We start from the raw sequence: 21382 nt of genomic DNA, 5'->3' as shown, positions 1-21382 counted from the left end.
AAAAGAAAAGAATGTTGAAGATAAAATTCTGGTGCTGTCACTGGAGGGACAGTGACCTTGATGACCTTCATTGGCCTCTCCAGCTTAATATGCTACGATTCTACCCAAGGGTCCTGGTGTGGAGACCGTGTCCCTGTCCGTGTTGTTCTAGCCTGTGGCAGCGCAGGAGAAGCACCTGTACAGATATTTGCTTGTCACCTCTGATTTTGGACTTATGACCTCGGGACTTTCATTTTGATAGGAAATGCAAAATTAGGTCAACAGAACTAAGTACCTGCTTTGACTGGCTAATGCAGCAGCAGCATCTAAAACTGTTGATACGTGTTCATGTTTGGCAGAAAGCAGAATACAGTAGCATGTTAATGAAAGGCCCTTGTGCTCCAAGAAGGCTCTTTCTAAAATAATCACAGTATTAGCATAAACAAAAGTTACAAAATATTTAGAAATAGTACAATGTTTCTTTTTAATAGTACAATATTTATTTTTAACAGAAAATATTTATAAATAGTACCATGAAAAGACCTCTGAAGGTAATACTGATTGGCTTTTTAGGTTACCAATAGGAAAGTACTCCATGAAAAGCTAGCTTCGTCCCAGAAATTGACATAAATGCTAAGTGTCTCCTCCTCCAGGAGAAGACCCCCCTCCCTTCTGTGACTTCAGTCCCTTCTATGACTCCCCTCACCTGAATCCATTTCTTTTTTCCTCCGCACCCCCATCCACCCATGGCACATTAACTGTGTTTCTGTGTAGCTCATGAATTACTGTGCCCTGTATTGTGGTTAGTTGCTTTTATTTTATGCTTGTGTCTCTACATTGTAAATAAGTTCCATGAAAGCTCATTTTGTTTCAGAAGAACCATTAGATTAGTGTGTGTTTTCATTGACTTGAGTTCTTATTCATTGGTACTCTCTAACAGTAACAGTCAGTTTAAGAGCTTATTCCAACACAACTGGACCAAGTGTTATGAGGAAATAAGGAAAACCCATCGAGCTGTGTGTGTTGGAACAGCACAACATCCCAGACGCACATGTTTTTAAGGGGAGATGCTCTGGCAATAAACATTCTATGAAGAGGCTCCGCCCTTCTTGACAGTTCAGGGTATTCCTTATTTTGGAAGGTTTGTTCAGATGTGTTAAATATTCCAGGCAAATTAGCTGCAACCTTTTAATTTTCCTTATGGTTTGTTCGGATGTATTAAACATCCTAGGAGAATCAGCTACACCATTTTAATTTTTCTTTAGTATAATGAAGAATTCTATGGATTTTGGGATACCGCTGGCTAAGACACTAGGGGAGAGGCCAGGAGGCATGAATTGCAGACACAGGGAAATAGTTCTGTTTCGGGAGCTCTTCAATTGTGTTAAATACAAACCAGCCTGGGGGTTGTGACTCACCCGGTGCTTTTATACTGCAGGTAATTCCCGTGGAGAAGCTAGTGAAAGGGCGTTTCCAGGACAACCTGGATTTTATCCAGTGGTTTAAGAAGTTCTACGATGCTAACTACGATGGGAAGGAGTATGACCCCGTAGAGGCACGACAAGGGCAAGACGCAATCCCTCCTCCCGACCCGGGTGAACAGATCTTCAACCTGCCCAAGAAGTCCCACCATGCCAACTCCCCCACAGCAGGTACTAGAGCAGTGTCATTCTGGAGTCACTTTCGTGTTGGGAAATGCCTCCGGCCCCCCTGTGCTATCCTGTGTTTGCTTGGTTCTTCCCAGTAGTCAGTATTTTCACACCTCTGGATGATTTTTATTGTTGTCTGTTTGACCACATTTATCTTCCTAGTAATAAGTCTAACAATCAGAATTTAAACTATTAAAAAGGCAGAACTATTCACTGGGTGTCACTGAAGCTGTACAACTTCAGGGATAGATTGCATTTTCCTTTTTCTTTTTTTGAGAAATTTCAAGTAATGTGATTAGATTTCAACATATTTTTATTGTTTAATTGCGGCCAGTAGAATCTAGAATATGAACTTGTTAACACTTTTAAATATGGATCATATTCTGTAATCCTTCAGAGGAAATTCATGAAAAATCCATCCTGTCTCCTGTGTGGGCAGTGCCAGTTTTTATGGGACCACGTTCAGCAAGACCTCACTTAGCCAACTTTGTCCAAAAGTGAAGTCACTAATGATAAATACCTGGAACTTTAAAAAATGTTTAACTCTTCTAGAGAAAAATCTTTGTAAGATATGTTACAAACATTCTTTCCTAAAAAAAAAAAAAAAAAACAGACTTTACCAAGCAGAATGTGTTCCTGTTAAATGAGGGTCATTATTATAAACACCAGCTGTGGTACTGGACAGTTAAACAATGAAATCCTCAGAAACCATGTGTTTCCATTTGAAAACCAGCATTTACACTTGTTAATTCAGTAACCTTCATTTTATCAGAATACAAATTCCTTATTTATGCCCAATCTCTAATCAGAATGATTAAAAATGGTTATAATAAGACTTCCCAGATGGCCCAGTGGTAAAGAATCTGCCTGCCAATTCATGAGACACAGGTTCAACCCCTGGGTCGGGAAGATCTCCTAGACAAGAAAACGGCAACCCGCTCCAATATTCTTGCCTGGAAAATCCCATGGACAGAGGAATCTGGCGGGCTGTAGTCCATGATGTCACAAAGATTTTGACACAACTGAGCATGCATGCGTGCAGTAGTAAACAATGAGTACAGGTATCTGGAACTCAAGGAAGTGTCAGCTAGAGATAAACATTTGGTGAGTCTCCCACATCCAGGTAATTGAGGCTGGAAGTTAGTCCTGAGTAAGAAAGGGGGAGTCCCCAAGGAACTTGAACATTTAATGTTTGGGTAGAAAAGGAGGGACTCACCTGGGAGCAGGGAAGATGCCAGAAAGATGGAAAGAAATGAGGGAATAACGTGTCAGGGGAGCAGAACAATTATCAGTGTCTAAACCTGTTGAGGAGTCCAGTACACTGAGGACTGGGAGGGTCCATTGGATGTTTCAACTTGGGGGTCTCTTAGTGGAGTGATGGGTCCAGGAATGGGTTAAAGGAATTGGAGGAAGGAAACTCAGACAGCATAAAAATCCCAACTTTGAAGCCATAGAATTAAATAAGCTTAAAAAAAAAAAAAAAAAAGACAAGAGACTTCCCTGGTGGTCCGGTGGTTAAGAATCCACCTGTCAGGGCAGGAGACATGGATTCAATCCCTAGTCCAGGAAGATCCCACATGCCTCCAAGCACCTAAGCCTGTGCTCCACAGCTAGAGCCCATGTGCCCACAGCCTGTGCTCTGCAGCAAGAGAAAAGTGAAAGTGAAGTCGCTCAGTCGTGTCCGACTCTTTTCGACCCCATGGACTGTAGGCTGTAGCCTATCACGCTCCTCTATCCATGGGATTTTCCAGGCAAGAATACTGGAGTGGGTTGCCATTTCCTTCTCCAGAGGATCCTCCTGACCCAGGGATCAAAGCCGGGTCTCCCGCATTGTAGGCAGACGCTTTACCGTCTGAGCCCGCAATGGGAAACCTGAGCACACAACGAAGAGTAACCCTTGCTCACCACACCAACAAAGACCCAACGCAGCTGTAAATAAATAAACGAAGCACAGATCTTTGGGAACACATACACTTAAGGGCAAGAAGAAAACCCTTGCTAAACTGAGAAAAGGAGGAACATCAGGGAAAAAAACAGCTCAGTAGCAGAGTAGGACGTTTCTAGCAAGAGGGTCCACCAAAAGCACCAAGTATTAATTGTGGAGAGCTCAAGTAGGATGAAGCCTGAAAATAGGCTGAGGAAATCTGGCTCCTGGGAGGTAATTAATTGTCCTTGAGCAAAATTGGTCTGTTGAAATGCTGAATCCATCCACCTCGATGGCAGCGGCCTAACAAGGGTGTTATACACAGCTGTGAAAGTGATGTGGGGAGAGGAGATTCTGCCTTCACCAAAAGGTCAGGAAAAAGGTGGAGGAAAATAAAAACATTTTGATGGTATGTTTCCCCATTTTGATGGGGAAGAGCTGACAGATGCTTTAGAAAGTTAGACTAGAGGGGGACAATGGTATTGTCCTGGATTTGACTTTGTTTGCTTTTCGGACAAGGCACAAGGAGCTGGTTTGTAAAATGGGAGAAAGATTCTCTGAGAAGGACTATAGCAGGACTCAAGAGGGAAAACTGGTGGAGCATGACCCTGAGGCTGCAGGGGAAAAAAACGGGGTCAGGGCCATCAAAAGAGGTTTGGAGAGGAAAGGGAATGTGTTTACCTTTTGGGGGGACAGAGGTGCTGCAAGAGGTTGGGTAAAAATGAAGCCACAGGGAAACTGGGGAACCAAAACATACGGCGGTTTAAATTGGCCTTCAGCTTTGATCAGAGGCTGTCATTCTTCTCGGACCAGAATCAAGAAGGGGAGTGCTGTGCCTCCTCCGGAGCCGGGGAGATACAGGCAGATGGAGGTGGGGGGACAAGATCGGCTGGTTGCGCTGGCCTCCGGCTTTTTTTCTGCAACTGCTAATGATGTCCCGATTCATCTTGAATCGCAGCTGCCACTTTTTCAAGTTTCAGCAGTAGACCTGGACAGGCCTCAAAACATTTTTCTTCTGCGATCATAATGTGTCCTTAAACTGGCACCATCCCCCCACCCCCAACACACACACAAAAGAACTGTCCATGTGCTGCCTTGGCCTTGCTTTCCAGGAACTCCCTCATCTGTCTTTCACAAAAGCCACAGAGGACCTTGTGCCATTTTGATAGAAAAAATGTCCATGAACCTGGAAGAGAAATAATACTGTTTCCAGAGCTTAACTTCTCGGGTGACAAAGCTCGGGAAACAGATGATAAATTTGGTTTCTTGTGTTCGGGAAGGCAGTATTCCTCAGGCTTGTGTTCCTGATGCCTTGACCGCGTTTACCTCACTGGTCCTAATCAAAGACAAAGGATATTTCCAGGAGTCAGACCAGCCGTCAGTCCCCTTTTCTATGAACCATGTCCTGACTGTTGGACATGGTGGAGTAGTAAAACTACACTGAGAAAATGGTAGCCCAGGTATGCGTCACATGTATACATCACCAGGACAGGTAGAACATGGTTTTAAAAGCTATCATAGGAGAAAGACTCCTATATTTTTCCCCCTAGGGGTCATGTATCCAACTCTTGGGAAAGCAGCCAAGAAAACATAAGCCAGAATATTCTAAAAGTCAGAATAGGTATAGAATCTGCGCTATCAAATTCATATACTTTAGAAAGGGAGAGTTCCTAGAATACTTATCCAGAGCCTATTTGCTCTTTCTTTTACATTTATTTATTTGATTTTTTTTTAATTGACATACAAGTCTATATTAGTTTCAGGTGTATAATATAGAGACTTGTCATTTGTATACATTGCAAAGTGATCACCACAGTGATTCTAATTACCATCTGAACGGTACAAAGTTAATACAATATTCATGACTATATTCTGTGTTTTATAACCTCATGCCTTATTTACTTTATAACTGGAAATGTGTGTTTCTTGATCCACTTTATTTGCTCTTTCTTAATTTGGATAGAACTATAACAAACATGGGGGTATGGTTTCTCAGCAGGTACCTTATTAGGCAAGGAGTGCAATGATAGCTATAGAAAGTATGAGTATCAGTAAAAGAAGAGACAGAAAAACCCCAAATGTTATCAGTGGTCCAGCAGCCTGAGATATTTATTGCTGAATCACAGAGTGCCATGTGTCTGTCGTCCTCAGGATCCACACGATACCAGCATGTACTGGTTGATACACTCCGAGTTCCCTTCTAATTCTTAAGATTTTAATTTTCTCTTGATAATCATCTCTCCCACTAACTGTTTTACAATCTCTAAACTGGCCTCTCTGCCTCTTGTCTAAAACCATTCAAAGCCATCCTCATACGCAAGTCTGATTTTGTCCATCCAAAATGTAAGACAAGGAGTTCCCTGGTGGCCTAGTGGTTGGGATTCTGGGCTTTCACTACCATGACCTATGTTCAGTCCCTGGTCAGAGAGCTGAGATCCCACAAGCTGTGCTGCATGGCCAGAAAGAAAAAAAAATTAAGACAAATTAAACTGCTTGATGAGCTGAGGGCCCCCAGCTGTCTGGGAAGTTCACCTACCTATTCAGTTATTTCACAGTGATGCCTGGTTAGTAACACTCGGAAGTAATTTGTTTCCACCTCTAAGCCTTGGTCATTTCTTAATTATCTGCATTAGTGAAAACAAGCAACGTCTGGTATAATTGAAAATAGGAGATGGTCTTTATTTATTTATTTTTTTTTTCACTTTGGCTTTGAAATATTTGGTCCATTCTGCAGTGGCTTTATCTCTCTCTAAATACTTCTAGAAGCTAATATTAAAGCTAACGTGCAGGTCCGGGCTATCATACATGAAGAGCAGTATGCGGGAGCCAGTGTCCCTCGTGGCAAAGAGGCCATGTTAAAACTGGGAAAAGTAATCATGGGATGGATTATCCACAATGATAATTAAGAATGGACTGTCTACATGGGAAGAAAAAAATTGTGTCTTTACATCACACAGAGTACTTATACAGCCACACACCATGGGTTATTTGCTTGTGTACAAAATAGATGCACTACAGATGCTCGGTGCGTTCTGTCTCTGTGAGAATGTGCCAGATTTTTTGCCATTTCAGTACAGACAACAGGATAGTCTGTGGATTCAGAGAAGCTATAGAGCTTGTTGATGTGTGTGTGTATATGGGTGACTTAGCTAGGCTATAGAAAGCTTCAGCATGGCACAGGCTTTTGCTAAAGATGAATGGCTGCCTGGCAAAGTTTTATTCTATCTCCATCCTGAGAAATTGCATCTTGAATTGCTTTTGATCTACCAACTAGGAACATGTATTAAAATGCACGTTTTCATAATGACAGGTATCTATTAAGTGCATATATCATCGTGAGTCATGTTTATAAATTTATTGCTGCCAACCATATCTGCAACTTGAGATATCTGTCAGGGGGATCAGTTCTTATGTCTGAGCACTTACTAAACTTAAAAGGAAATTTGAAGTTGCGGTTCCTATAGCAACCACAGCTTAGACATGTTGCAAATCCACATATATTAATGTACTTAAATCAAACTCCCATATACAAATATAGTGTGGTGGATTTAGAGTTGCTATGGAAATTGATTCTGAGCTTTCTCTTTTCCTTAGGGACTTTAGCATTCTGGCCTCAAAATAAGATTAAACAGAAATACTAGAAAATGATTTCAAAAAGGAAGCAACCTAAGACATAGAATAGAATAAAGCATTTGAATGATCATAATTAAATTCCTAAATGGAGATTTAAATAAATCTGAACAGCATTTTTCAGAAACTGTATTGAGTATATGAATACTCTCACTCAATTATCTTTAATTTGGGGTTCTTGAAGGCTGTTGATACAACCTTAACAAAGTGATTGTGTTCAGTGTTTGCATATTTTTTGAGTACCTGTAATCTAAGTAAGCATCGCCGATCACCACTGGGTAAAGAAGAGTTGCTTTTACTTTCCCACAAAGTTTAATTTGTTTTATGTCTTTTAGGAGGAACAGTGAAATGTGGCAGTTTACAGTGGTTTTTAAAATCCTTGTTTTGATCTTGATTTTCTGGCCCAGGATGTGGTCTGTCTTGGTCATTGTCACTTGAAAAGAATATGCATTCTGCAGTTGTTGGTTGTATGGTGTTTTAGAAATATCAATATCAAGGTAGTAGACGGTGTTATTCAGATCATCTATGTTTTTACTGCTTTTTCTTTTTAGTAGTTATCAAGTTCTAACAGTTGCTGCAGAGAGCATTAACATTAATTATGGAATTATTGATGTGTCCTTTTAATTCTGGGCTTCCCAGGTGGGTCAGTGGTAAAGAATTCAGTTACCAACGCAGGAGACGCAGGTTCAATCTCTGGATTGGAAGATCCCCTGAAAGAGGAAATGGAAAGCTACTCCAGTGTTCTTGCCTGGGAAATCCCATAGACAGAGGAGCCTGGAGGCTATAGCCCATAGGTTCACAGTCAGACATAACTTAGCTACTAAACAGCAGCAGCTCTTTAATTCTAGTAATTTTTGTTTCCTATGTTTAGGGCTCTGTGGTTAGGTTCATAGAAATTTCTGATTGTTGAGTCATCCTGATGAATTGACCTTTCTATTTTATGAGGTGCCCCTCTTTATCTTTGGTAAAAGGTATCTCTGTCTTAAAGTCTATTTTATCTGATATTAATGTAGCCACTCCAACTTTCTTATGCTTACTGTTTGCATGGTGTATCTTTCTCCATACAGGGAAATTTCCACCTATCTTTGGCTTGATATTTAAAGTATGTTTCTTATAAACAGCATGTAATTGGGTCTTGCATTTTCTATTCATTCTGGTACTCTGTGGACATTTGAGTGTCCAGTTCATTGTTAATTTACTTATTGATTTGGCTAGAGTTAGAGCTACCATATTATCATTTGTTTTCTGCTTGTCCCCTCTGTTTTTTTATATTTCTCTTTCCCTGTTGTCTTCTGAAGTAAAAAAAAATTTTTTTAGTATTTCATCTTATTTTATCTATTGCCTTTTTAACAGCATCTCTTTGCATTAATTTTTTTCAGTAGTTGCTTTAAGGATTACCATATATATTATATTCTTGCCTTTTCACAGTGTACTTTATACCATTTCATGTAAAATGGAACCCTGACAACCCTTCCCTCCAGTGTTCTTTGCTTTGCCTATCATACGTATTATACTATAAACATATATACATTATAAATGCCACAAGACAATGTTATAACTTTTGTTTTAAATCAGTGCTATATTACATGGTGGCTTTTGAGCACTTGCAGTGTGCTTACTCCGCATTGAAATGTGCTGTATGTATAAAATGCATGCTGAATTTAGAAGACTTGATATGGGAAAAATATAAAACTAGCTTAATAATTTTTATATTTATTACATGTAGAAATGATAATTTGCATATATTGTATATATTTGGCATGTATAAAAAATTAATTTCAAGATTTTTTTAATGTGACTACTAGAAGCAGTTTATTTACATGGCTCCTATTATATTCCTATTAGGCAGTGCTGCTTTAAATAGTCATGTGAATTTTAAAGACATTAAGAGAAAAATTTATTTTTCATATTTTTACTATTTCCAGTGTTCTTCATTCATTCCTGAGCATCTGAGTTCCTTACTAATTTCATTTCTCTTCAGACCCAATAACTTTAAAAGAGAAAAAGAAGTTATCTCTTGTAAAGCAGGTGCAATGACAGCAGATTCTTTTAGTTTCCTTTTTCTGTGAATGCCTTTATTTCACCCTCATTCTTGAAGGATATTCCCTAGATAAAGAATTCAGACGGCTCTTGTATTCTTCCCTCTCTCCCATTAGGGCTTCCCCGGTGGCTCAGTAGGAATCTGCCTGCAATGCAGGAAATGTGGGTTCAGTCCCTGGGTGGGGAAGACCCCCTGGAGCACCAATGGCAACCCACTCCGGTAGTCTTGCCTGGAGAATCCCATGGACAGAGGAGCCTGGAGGGCTTTGGTTTATTGGGTCGCAAAGAGTCGGACACAACTGCAGTGACTGCGCATGCTCTCCCATTAAAGAAGTCTTTCCACTTTCTGTGGCCAGAAATGCGTGCTCACACTAATCAGCTTCCCTTGCAGTGGATAGGCTGTTTTCTCTGGATGCAGTTAAGATTTCTTTCTCTGTGGGTTTCAGTAGTGTGACTGTGATGTGCCTGATTTACTCAAAGTTCTCTTTTGAATCTATCTTATTTTGGAGTTCATAAAACTTTTTAAGTCTCTAAGCAAATGTCTTTTACCATATTGGGGAGATTTTCAGCATTTTTTTTTTGAGTATTTTTTCAGCTTCATTCTCTGTAACCTATATTTCTGGAGCTTCATTTTTCCATATATTAGAGCTTTAGATATTATCCCTCAGCTCCCTGAGGCTCTGTTCATTTTTTCCCAGTATTCTCTCTATTCTTTAGATGGTTTCTATTAATGTATCTTCAGGTTGACCCTCTTCTTTCTCTGTCATCTCCATTTACTGCTGAGCATTTTTTATATTTCAACTATTTCTTTCAGTGTTAATTTTTTTTTATTTCCCTGTTGAGAGTGCCTATCTTTCATTTATTATAAGCATACTTTACTTGACGGGAATGGTCATGATAGCTGCTTTAAAGTTCTTGTCTGCTATATCCACCATTTCTTGACTCTTCATATGCTGAGTAATTTTGGATCGTATCCTAGATGTTGTGATGTTATGTCATGGAGACTCTGCATTTTGTTTTATTGCTCTGGTGAGTGTTGATGTTTCTTATTTAACAGGCTTTAGTTCAAGAGTCCAAGTAAAAAGTACTCAAGAAGCTAAATTCCACTCAGGAGTTCTAACCTTGACCTTAGGGCTGTACCTTTATACCAGACCTTTGTCCTTATTATTGCCACGATGTAAGGCTTCGTTTACCTTTTGAGAAACTCCACTCTAAATACAAATGTTGGTCTCAACCCCAAAGTCATCATTCACTCCAAGAAATGCATGTTTTTCATATCTTCTCTTTAGACTAAAACAGCCCATAATGACATTTACTCCTGAGAACCCCAGTAGGATGAGCACAGGCAGCGTCACCTTTCTTGTCCCTTCATAGTCTCTCCCTCAAAAGGAGTCATGCCTGTTTATTCTTACAACTTCCCCGTGTGCATCTGCCTGGTGCTGCTGTCCCGCAGTCCCCAGTCACTAACCACATACTCTGTTATCCACATACCTACTTCAAGGATCAAATGTTAATGTTAAAAAATCATGCAATATCAACTCATAACAAGGAAGAAATACATTTTTCTTACCAGTCTCATAATTAACAAGACTCCTTTTTAAATGGGTGTTCAATGGCACCCCACTCCAGTACTCTTGCCTGGAAAATCCCATGGACAGAGGAGCCTGGTAGGCTGGAGTCCATGGGGTCGCTAAGGGTCGGACACGACTGAGCAACTTCTCTTTCACCTTTCACTTTCATGCATTGGAGAAGGAAATGGCAACCCACTCCAGTATTCTTGCCTGGAGAATCCCAGGGACGGCAGAGCCTGGTGGGTTGCAGTCCATGGGGTCACTGAGAGTTGGACACGACTGAACCGACTTCACTTCACTTTAGCACTTCTCCTTATTATATGAACAATGTATCTTTCACTCAATCCCTGCCCTCCATCAGCGTGGCACACCCTTGGCCTGTTTGTATTGAGGAATCATCCCCTAAGATGCACACCAATGGCTGTTCCTTTACCTACATTTAGGCCTGGAGAAAATGGGGGGGGGGGTGGATTATAGTGGTCCAATAACTTAGATTCTTAAAGGACATTCCCTACTCCTTGGAAGGAGAGTGGGGGTAATGGTGGCTTTGCTCCTCCAGTTACACATCTGTCATATGTGAAATATATAAGCTAGATGTCAGGATACTTTTCTCCTCAAAGTATAGTTAAAACTGTGTTCCTCTATCTGTAACGATCATAAAACCACAGCGTAAAATACGAGCAGCACTCTGCCTTGCAGGATACTGAATATCTGTGAGTTTGGAATATTGGGCACAAAGGGAAACAAAGAGTTGTGAAGAATTGAGGAGCCTCAGAGGGGACTCTTCTGGCAGTGTCTGTGGAAGAGGCCGGGACTTCTTCCTGGGAAGAGACGTGCGTCTTCCATTTCTATCCTAATGTGTTTGTTTCAGGAGACAGCACCTTTGACAGCACCTTTGACACCTTTGACCTACTAATTCAGTTTATAAGTTTTAATTATTTTGGCTTCTTAGAATCAAAGTGTGTCACAGGTTGGGGTTTTTGAAATTTACTATGCATTTTTAATGGAAGTTAAGGAAAGGGAAAACGTGTAAAATTCTATTGTTGTTCGGTCACTAAGTCTGACTCTGTGACCCCATGGACTGCAGCGCACCAGGCTTCCCTGTCCTTCTCTATCTCTCGGAGTTTGCTCAAATTGAGATCCATTGAGTCAGACTCGATATCTAACCATCTCACCCTCTGCCTCCCCCTCCTCCTCTTGCCTTCAGTCTTTCCCCGCATCAGTGTTTTCCAATGAATTGGCTCTTCGCATCAGATATAGAGGGAGTAAGTACTGAATACATACTGAATGCCGGCTATTGTTCTAAACACTTAACCTGTTTGAGCTCAGTTGAACTTCACAGCAGTCCTAAATGGTAGACAGTCCCCATCCCACCCCTATTTTAGAGTCAAAGAAACGGAGGCACAGAGATGTTCAATAACTTGTCAGAGTCACACACTGGAAACTGGGAGCCCTGTGGTTCCAGAGTCTAGTGCTCTTTTAACTACTGTGTTGTTATATTGCCTCTCAAATATCCTTCTCTGATGGCTTAGATGGTAAAGAATCTGCCTGCAGTGTAGGAGACCCGCGTTCAGTCCTTGGGTTGGGAAGATCCCCTGGAGAAGGGAATGGCTACCCACTCCAATATTCTTAGTGGCTTCCCAGGTGGCGCTAGTGGTAAAGAACCCACCTGACAATGTAGGAGACATAAGACATGCGAGTTCGATCCCTGGGTCAGGAAGATCCCCTGGAGGAGGGCATGGCAACCCAATCCAATATTCTTGCCTGGAGAATCCCATGGATAGAGGAGCTTGGCAGGCTGTGGTCCATGGGATCACAAAGAGTTGGACATGACTGAAGTGACCTAGCACATGCGCACTCAAATATCATGGATATGGTCTTGTCTTATGTTCTTCTCTTCTTCCCACACGAACTGAACTGCAGTAAAATTTCACAAACCAAATTGAAATTGCATAGTTAGTGAAGGAAATAAAAGGCCCTCCAGTGTTGTAAAGGCTTGAAACAGAGCACGTGCCGTTCTATTTGAATGGCGTTTATGTTTTTAAACAGCTATAATTTTTAGAAGTTCAAAAACATTTGCATTTATCCTTGGAATAAGCTCTGAGGTGAGAGTCACTATATTTTATATATGTTTGTAAATGCAGGAAACAAACATTCAGCTACTTGTTCCAGGCCTCCTATCAACTCCAAAGCAGAAATGTGTATAAAGTCCAGAAAATCGAGCCCTAGGTTCATGGGAATACTAATCTCTGATTTCTTAATCCTTCAATTCAGATCATTCTCTGACTAGATGATCTGGGTCATTTCAAAGTGAAGGGTAAGCCCCTTGGACAAAACCGGCACGAATTTCAGCACACCACACTCTGTGCCCTTACATGGGACTTGGCAGGAGGAGGTGAGGGCCTCCATTGTTGCCCTGTCTTCATCCGGAAAGCAGATCATCCTGGCTCTTTCCTGTTTTCGGCTGTGCAACACAGCATGTGGGATCTTAGTTCCCCGACCAGGAATCAAACCCATGCCCCCTGCAGTGGAGGCACAAAGTCTTAACCACTGGACCACCAGGGGGATCTGTCCTGGCCCCATTTTAAACAGTACTGGGTCCTTTAATCACCAGCATTGGGTCATTCTTACACAGCTGCTCCCTGTACATGTTGAAATATTCATCAGTTCTGGAACTCAGACCCACGTGTTTCTGTGATGGATCATCCCTTTTCTCTCCTCAGGTATAATAACTTGGTGCTTTGCTTCTTAGCCTCACAGGAAAGCTTGTCAAACCTCAAAAGGCAGTGACTTAGCATTTATTTGTTTCCATGAGCAGACTATCACGAGTCACCAATGAGCCTATTTTTCTTCATCACTGGTGCCTTTCTTTGTCCTTTGGTATGTTGGGTGGAAACTGAAGACAGTTTTGACCTGAAGAATTCTCTCGATCCCCCTGGAATTGGGTGAACCAAACTGTCAACCAGTTCTGTCTTGTTCATTCATTGTTTCCACGTTGCTTGACACACAGAAGGTTCTCACGTAGTATTTGTTGAATTGATTTAAACTGAATCACTCCAGTGTCCCTGTGGATCAAGGAGAATGCAGCATTTACGCCAGCACGTGGCTGTTTGGACGTCTTCACCAATCGTCTCCATCACTTGAGGAGCCCCTGACGCCCTAGCTCAGAAAACGGCATAGTGCGCTGCACAGGAGCTCAGAAAATAGTTCTTAAACAAGTTTCTTTTTGTTGGCTTCCTTGGCCTTTTGTGAAAGCTTTACTTGAATTCTCGTTCAGTCTTTCAACAGCTATTTAAGGCACTGTGAGAGGTTCTGGAAATAGACAGGGAATCAGGAAGTTACAGCCTATGAGGAAGTCTGGCACTAAATAGACAACAGCATTAAAGTGAGGTAAGTGCAGTGAGGATATGTAGGAAGAAGACCACGTGAGCTGACCTAGCGTACTCTAGGAAAGCTTCTTGGACGACATGAGGTTTGACTAAGACTTAGCGAATGAGTAGGAGTTAGCCAGGTGAAGGGTATGGACAAGAGCCTTGCAAACAGAATAGAATGTTGCAGTCAAAAGAGAGCATGCTCAGACTTCCCTGTTGGCTCAGTGGTTAAGAATCCGCCTGCTAGTGCAGGGGACGTGAGTTCGATCCCTGGTCCAAGAAGATCCCACAAGCTACAGGGCAGCTAAAGCCCCTGCGCCACAACTACTGAGCCTGTGCACCCTAGAGCTTCCCAGCAAGAGAAGCCACTGCAGTGAGAAGCTGGAGCACTGCACCTAGAGAGTAGCCCACGCTCATTGCAACTAGAGAAAGCCCACGGGCAGCCAGTACCAAAGACACAGCACAGCCAAAAATAAATAATAATTTTTTTAAAAGAAAGAACATGCAGTATTCAGTGAAGTGCATGTCGTTCCATATAGACATTGAGATGTGAGGCTGGCTGCAGAGGTGAGCCAGGGCCCTTGTATCATGTGTGAAGAGGCAGTATTCATGTCCTGTTGCTGCAGAACTACTACCAACTTAGCAGCCTAAAACAACACTCGTGTAGTGTGTCACAGCCTCTAAAGTCCAGGCACAGCTTCGTTTTGTTCTCTGCCTTCGGTTCTCACCAGGCTGCAATCCAGGCATCTGCTGGGGGTGTGGTCTAATCATAGGCTCGACCGGGGGAAACTCCCTTGTGTTGTTGGCAGCTTCCCTGAGGCTGCAGGACTGAGGCTTCAGTTCCTTGCTGGCAGCTACTCCTAGTTCCCATAGGCCACCTGCGATTCCTTACCCCGTGGGCTTCTCCAACATGGGTGCTTGCGGTGGAGGTCGTCGTCTTCAAGGCCAGGAGGGCAAGTCTCTAGTGTGCCTGCCAGCAAACAGAGTCAGAGAGAGAATCCTATAGGATTCCATGTGATGGGAGTGACATTCCATCACCTTTCCCATATTCTGTTGGTTGGAAGCAAGCCACAGGTCCCACCCATGCTCTCGGGGAGAGTGGATACTCCAGGAGGTAAAGAGCACAGTGGGGCAGTCGCCTGAAGTTCTGTAGTCACAGATGTTTACAATTTGTTATGAGGATTCTGGGGAGTCATTGAAAGGTTTTAAGTACAACAGCAAAGAAGCTGGTACAGCCAACCATGTAGGAAAGGAGGGTGGCCTGAACAGAAGTCACAGCCATGTGGGTTATAGAGACTTTAAGGAGGTTTAATCAACAAAACTTGATGGTAATATGATATGAGACGTAAAGGACAGGGAAAGCCAAGGATAAATGATGCACAGGTTTCTGGCTCGGTCATTGGGTGGTGAAAGCAGAAAACTGGTTGTTCTCGTTGTTCATTCACGTCCAACTCTTTGCGACCCCATGGACCACAGCCCGCCAGGCTTCCCTGTCCTTCACTGTCCTTAGGAGTTTGCTCAAACTCATGTCCATCAAGTCAGTGATGTCATCCAACCATCTCATCCTCTGTCACCGCCTTCTCCTCTTGCCCTCAATCTTTCCCAACATCAGGGTCTTTTCCAATGAGTTGGCTCTTCACATCAGGTGGCCAAAGTAATGAAGCTTCAGCTTTAGCCCTTCCGATGAAAATTCAGGCTTGATTTCCTTTAGGATTAACCTGGAGTGGGAGTCAACTGGAATGGAGGAGAGTAGGTGATTAGAGTGGGGCTCAGCTCCGGTTCTCACCTCCCGGAGCTCCTGCAGCTCTGTGGCTTCAGCCTGTTTCTGTCTTTGCAAGAGAGTCCCAGTAAGATAGTGTTAATGGAGCACAGGGAACTTAACCACCATCATCAAGACAACCTGAAACGCTTGGTCTTGTCAGTGGAACCAGTAGGTCTCTGACTGAACATCATAAAGGATGAACATAAGTAGTTGTGTTCCCCAGAATGGCCATCTTAGTCTCTCAGCTTCTGGCTTAAATGATGGCTATATGCCAGGAGTGCATGTGACACTGATGTTGTCATGGTGACGCCCGTGTGTCTTTACTCTCAGTGGGCTGACTGGGGTTGCTGGGCTCGTTCAGCCACCAGCGTTCCTTATAGCTGCAGTAAACAAGCAAAGGAGTGTTCCCCTCATTATTATCGGAATGCTGGTGCATGTTATTTTCACAGGGGTTAGGCAGCTTCTCTACTTCTAAAGAGAAATTGCTCTGAGAACAATTTCAAAACAAGAATTTGAACTTGTTAGAATAAGATAGTAATTGGTTGACACCTTATGCGTTGCAAAGCACACTGAATTCTCTACCAGGATGTGAGGGATGTGAAAAGTCAGCTTATCAAAAGAAATACATACCATGCTCAAATAACTATGTAAAGTCAGAATCTTTACTATGTAAGCCGCTTCAAGAAGAGGCGTTCCTGCATTTCCACCCCCCAGCTCTGAAAATTTCTCTGAAACCGGAGTGACTCAAACATAGCCTGGAAAACACTGGAGAATCACATGATGGCTAAAAATAAGCACATCCTCTCCAGCAGGGACAGTAACCAGGGCAGAAGTAACTCGGTTTGTGAATGCTCACACTGGCTGGACATGCCCGGCCGAGTCAGGCCACTCCCCCCTCTTGGTGACCGCTGGTCGGGGAGGCCTCGGGCACTGGGGCTTGGGGCCGGGCTGTCGGCATTGTCCCCTGGCATGTTCTCCCAGGGCAGAGCTGGTTAGCACACTGTGGGATGGCTCCAAGCAGCGGGCCAGGAGGGACCCCGGCTGACTCATGGCTCTTGTCACCGCCGCCTCGTCCTTCTCCCCTCCCCGTGGAGCCAGTAGCAGATGCTGTTGATCCCAGAAGACCTTCTAGTTGTTGTTAACGATGAAGGCGGGAGGAGAAGGGGATGACAGAGGATGGGATGGTTGGATGGCATCACCGACTCAATGGGCATGCGTTTGAGTAAACTCCGGGAGTTGGTGACAGACAGGGAGGCCTGGCGTGCTGCTGTCCATGGGGTCGCAAAGAGTTGGACACGACTGAGCGACTGAACTAAACAACGCAAAACCTAAGTTGAGATCAATGGCCAGATGTTTGGTGCTTTGGGATGTATCATAGGGTTTTCTAAACTGTCGCGTTGTGAACGCTTTCCCAAAGCCACACTCATCTTGGGCACTCACCACTTACACCAGGGGTGGCCGCAGTACCCGCCCAGCTGGCCTCTGCACCCTCAGCCCCGCTAGTCTGTTGTCCACCCGGCAGGTGGAGAGAGCCGCCTGCGACCCACGTCACGCCCAGGACCCTGCCATGGCTGCCCGTCTCCCTCAGAACAAAAGCCGGCCTCCTGCCCGTAACCTCTGAGGTCAGTGGCGGCCGCCCTCCAGTCCTTCTCGAGCTCCCTCCTCCCACAGCATCCCCAACTCCCTCCGTTCCAGGTGAGGCTGGGTCTTTCCTCTGCCTGGAATGTTCTGTTCCTGGCTATCTGGAAGGCTAACTTCACCTGTCTCGGGTCTTTGCTCAGCTTGCACTTTCCCACTGGGGCTTTGAAGAAGTCAGGGTGACTCCTGCAAGTGGCATGTCCCTTCTAGGGATCCTGGAAGCTGGAACCAAGGGGCTGTTCTAAACACTTCGGCTTTGGTGAGGAGGGAGGCTTTGAGCCCGGGTGAGCCCCCCCACCCCCACGCATGCCCAGGGTGGATCTCACCTCGTGGCATCCCTACTGGGCTGCCACCCAGGGGGCTGGGGTTGTGACCCCTGTCCTTCAGGAGGGACTCGGGGAGGTCCTCTGGGTCTGAGCAAGGGCTTGAGACTGGAGGGGACTACACGATGGATAATCCTGAACTTCAAGCCTTCTCTGAAGTTTCTGTTCAGAACTGCCACACTCCCAGCCCCACCCGGCACTCCCTACTCTTGCCTGGCCCTGCCTCTGCCATGGCATTTACTTTCTGGTTTATCATGTCACTTACTAATTTATTAACATTATTGTCTGTTATCGAATTCCCCCCATTAGAACGTGAATTCCACACAGACCGGCATCTTTGTGTTTCATTCCCTGTTTTATCCCAAGTGCCTGTAGCTTGCCAGATATGCAGTCAGGGTTCAGTAAATATTTGTGACAGGAATGCATGAATCGGGGTGATTTCAGAAGGAGCACAGAGACTTGGGCTCTGGTCTACTGATTCTCAAGACAGAGTACAGAATGGGGGAACCTAGGTCTGGGAGCCCACCGGTGGGTTATGGGTTAAACCCGTTTTCATAAAGATTTCCTTTAGATAAAATGAGTCTCATTTCCTTATCATGTCAGCAGTTTAGTTTTTATCTTGCTGGCATCTAGAAGTGGGAAGCCTGTGTGCTTTCTCGTCATTAGTTGAATCAGGCCTCATTTGCTGAGTAATAATAATAACAGGGTGTGCTGATTTACTGCATGCCAGGCTCCTGGGTAGGAACTTTCCACGGCTTAACCCAGGTACTCTCCCCAGCTCTGGGAAGGACGGACTGCTACTGACTGTGTAGGACAGAAAGAAGTCCAGATGGCAGCAAAAGTCCTGCCAGTGAGCTGGCAGTGGGGCCAGGGCTGTTCCGAAGGCTGTAGGGCCCCCGTCCCTGCTCCTCACCACCACCTCCCTGGGCAAGAGGAAGGACACGGTGTTCCTAGCAGGTCTTCCTTCTGCAGGACTGACATGGTTCAGCTCAGCTCTGTGGAACCCCGCCCCAAGCTGCTTAGAGGTGGAGCCACCCAGCTTTCAGAAGCCGACACCAAAGTGGCCAAAAGGAAACGCCCAGTTTTGCCACTGGATGCCCTGGTGGGACAGAAGCCAGTGAGGCCTCTGAACTACTCACTGGAGAGTAAAAGAACCAACCTGTCAATGATCTCGTGAATCAGGGCACCCCAGAACCCTTATTAAGGTTCCATTTGGACAAAACATTGGCCACTGAGGTGCTTTTTTTTTCCCCACCCTCAAGGCCGAGCAGATTACAGAACATACAAAGTGGAGGTGTAGAGGCATTTTCGAAGGAAAGTGTTAGCTCTTGTGTTTGCGATGGTCAGGCTTGCATGGGAGCTGTCGTTCTGCAGTGTGACCGCGCTGGTGTCACTTTAGTCCCCTGGGAGATCCTCTTCCTGTGGGAATTCTCTCTTCAATCAGTCCCACCCCATACCATCTCCCCCAGCAGTGGCCCAATTATTTATTTTAGCCAGGTTCATTAAACAATAACACCTGTTTGCCAAAGTTAACGGGTGATAAGGAAGTGATGTCAGGTTCATGCACAAGGGATTAATCAGTGTAGGTTCGAGATAGCTTCGGTCATGTTTGAGTTGTTCTGTGGGGTTTGGGTTTGTTTTTATTGTGGCATATTTGACATATAACATTTTATTAGTTTCACATGTACAGCGTTAATGACTCAATGTTTGTGTATATTGTGAAATGTAGCCTAGCTAACAGCCATCACTGCACAGAGTTACAAGTTGTTTTCCTCTTGTGATGAGAACTTTTCAGTTCGATTCCCTTCTCATCTTTCAAATATGCAATACAGTATTATTAACTGTAGTATTAATAACTGTAGTTAATGCTGTACATTACATCCCAGGGACTTATTTATTTTATAACTGGAAGCTTGTACCTTTTGACTCCCTGCACCCATTGCATCCCCACCCCTCCTCCATGGGCTTTTTAATTAAGTGAGAAGGAAGCGGATGTGTTTGTGTGTGTTGGGCGGTGCTCACAAAGTAGGGAAGAAGTTGGGGACAACCAGGAGAGTGGTTGCTTCCTGAGTGACTGTGTGTTTCTTTACTGTCTCTGTGGTTCTTGTCAACAGTATTAATGTCATATTTTTAGCTCCTCTGTTTAGGATTTTGGCAGAAAGAATATGGCAGATTATGTGAGAAGAATTTCTAAATTCCACCAGAGCCCCAGCCACAGAGAATAAAAGCCAAGTATAAAGAAGGATAAAGTGCTTTTATTTGCTTCTTAGTTATGAATTCATTGGGCTTCATGGGCCTAAAATGGTGGAGCATTTTTCTGTAAACGTTAAGCAAGCTACTAATTACTGACATTTAGACACGGCAATGCTCTGGCTTCACTAAGACAGTGAATCAGGCTACTCTTTGTTTTTTACAACTATGGTTTAAAATGTCTTAGAATCATATTTATACCCCCAACTCCTGAAGGCATTAATTAAGACACAACTGCTCAAAGACTAGCATTGTAAATCATGTCCGTATCCAGTGGGTCAAATCAGAGAATTATAGGGACTTGTACAGAATTTATGTCTAGTTTCCTCCGCTTCTGAAACTCCTTTTTACTTTGAAGGGGGAAGTTAGGGAGAGAGAGAAAAACTTGAGGGAAAAATGATTCTTGTAAGACGGGGCTACAGCTCATTATATTTTCAGGACATCATCAAATGCAGCCTTGCTATCAAAAAAAAATTGAAATGTCTGATAGCTGCAAGAAAAAAAGAATCTGTATCTGTGTTCTTGCAGAAGTAGCTGTACTCTCTTTAAAAGCTATTATGTAAATATTTTCCGTGTGAGCATCACTGAGCAGAGAGGCATGGGAAGGTACAGAAGCAAAGTCAGCAGTGGACTTGGGGGCATTTGAGGAAGCATGAAGGCAGCGTTTGAGAACCCTTGTGTCTCAAGCCATGATTGGATGCCATCAGGGACATCCTTGAGTCACTTCACAAAAACGGAATATGAATGTTAGCTTACATAAAAGTACTGTATCAGTGTTAAATTTAATATCAGTGATAGCAGTACAGTTTTCTGGTAGCATCCTTATTGCAGCCCAGGAAAAGAATATCTGTCACCCCACAAGCTGGGTACACCCCCAGAAGATGATAGAAGGTAGCAAGACTTTAAAATAAACAAAAACCTTGTTCTTAACTGTCTAATGAGTACGATACAACACGGGATATTGTCTACTACTATTCTAAAAAGTTAACCCATGAAAGCATTAGACACAGCAAACACAAGGTTTGGTTTTCATCTTTATAAACTTTAGCATTTTAGCCTTTGGTGTCTCTTGGTGTGTTGATCATGTGGTAGCCATGAGGGGTCAGTTACGTCCATATCAGATTGCAGCCTGCGCGGATTTAAAGAGCTCAGTTTACATTCTTTTGAAAATGAGCTTTAATTGTGTGGTTTTCTAAAAAAACTTTTAACCTCTGAAGATACCAAGATCTTCCCGACGTCCTTCCC

At 43.5% G+C, this 21382-nt stretch overlaps 1 protein-coding gene across 3 annotated transcripts in view; it reads left to right on the top strand.

Annotated features, from left to right (window-relative positions):
* Nucleotides 1–21382, top strand: part of MAPRE2 (microtubule associated protein RP/EB family member 2) — a 186612-nt gene that overhangs the window by 142671 nt on the left and 22559 nt on the right. For all 3 annotated transcript variants that reach the window (XM_055559612.1, XM_055559611.1, XM_055559609.1), the window contains one exon: nt 1418–1631. In XM_055559612.1, the coding sequence (XP_055415587.1) occupies nt 1418–1631 (214 nt within the window). The remainder of the gene's footprint in view (nt 1–1417; nt 1632–21382) is intronic.

The sequence above is a fragment of the Bubalus kerabau genome, chromosome 21, assembly GCF_029407905.1.
Source record: "Bubalus kerabau isolate K-KA32 ecotype Philippines breed swamp buffalo chromosome 21, PCC_UOA_SB_1v2, whole genome shotgun sequence".
Lineage (NCBI taxonomy): Eukaryota > Metazoa > Chordata > Mammalia > Artiodactyla > Bovidae > Bubalus > Bubalus kerabau.
The sequence above is the reverse complement of the archived record's forward strand: the minus strand, read 5'-3'. Positions and strand labels throughout refer to the sequence as shown.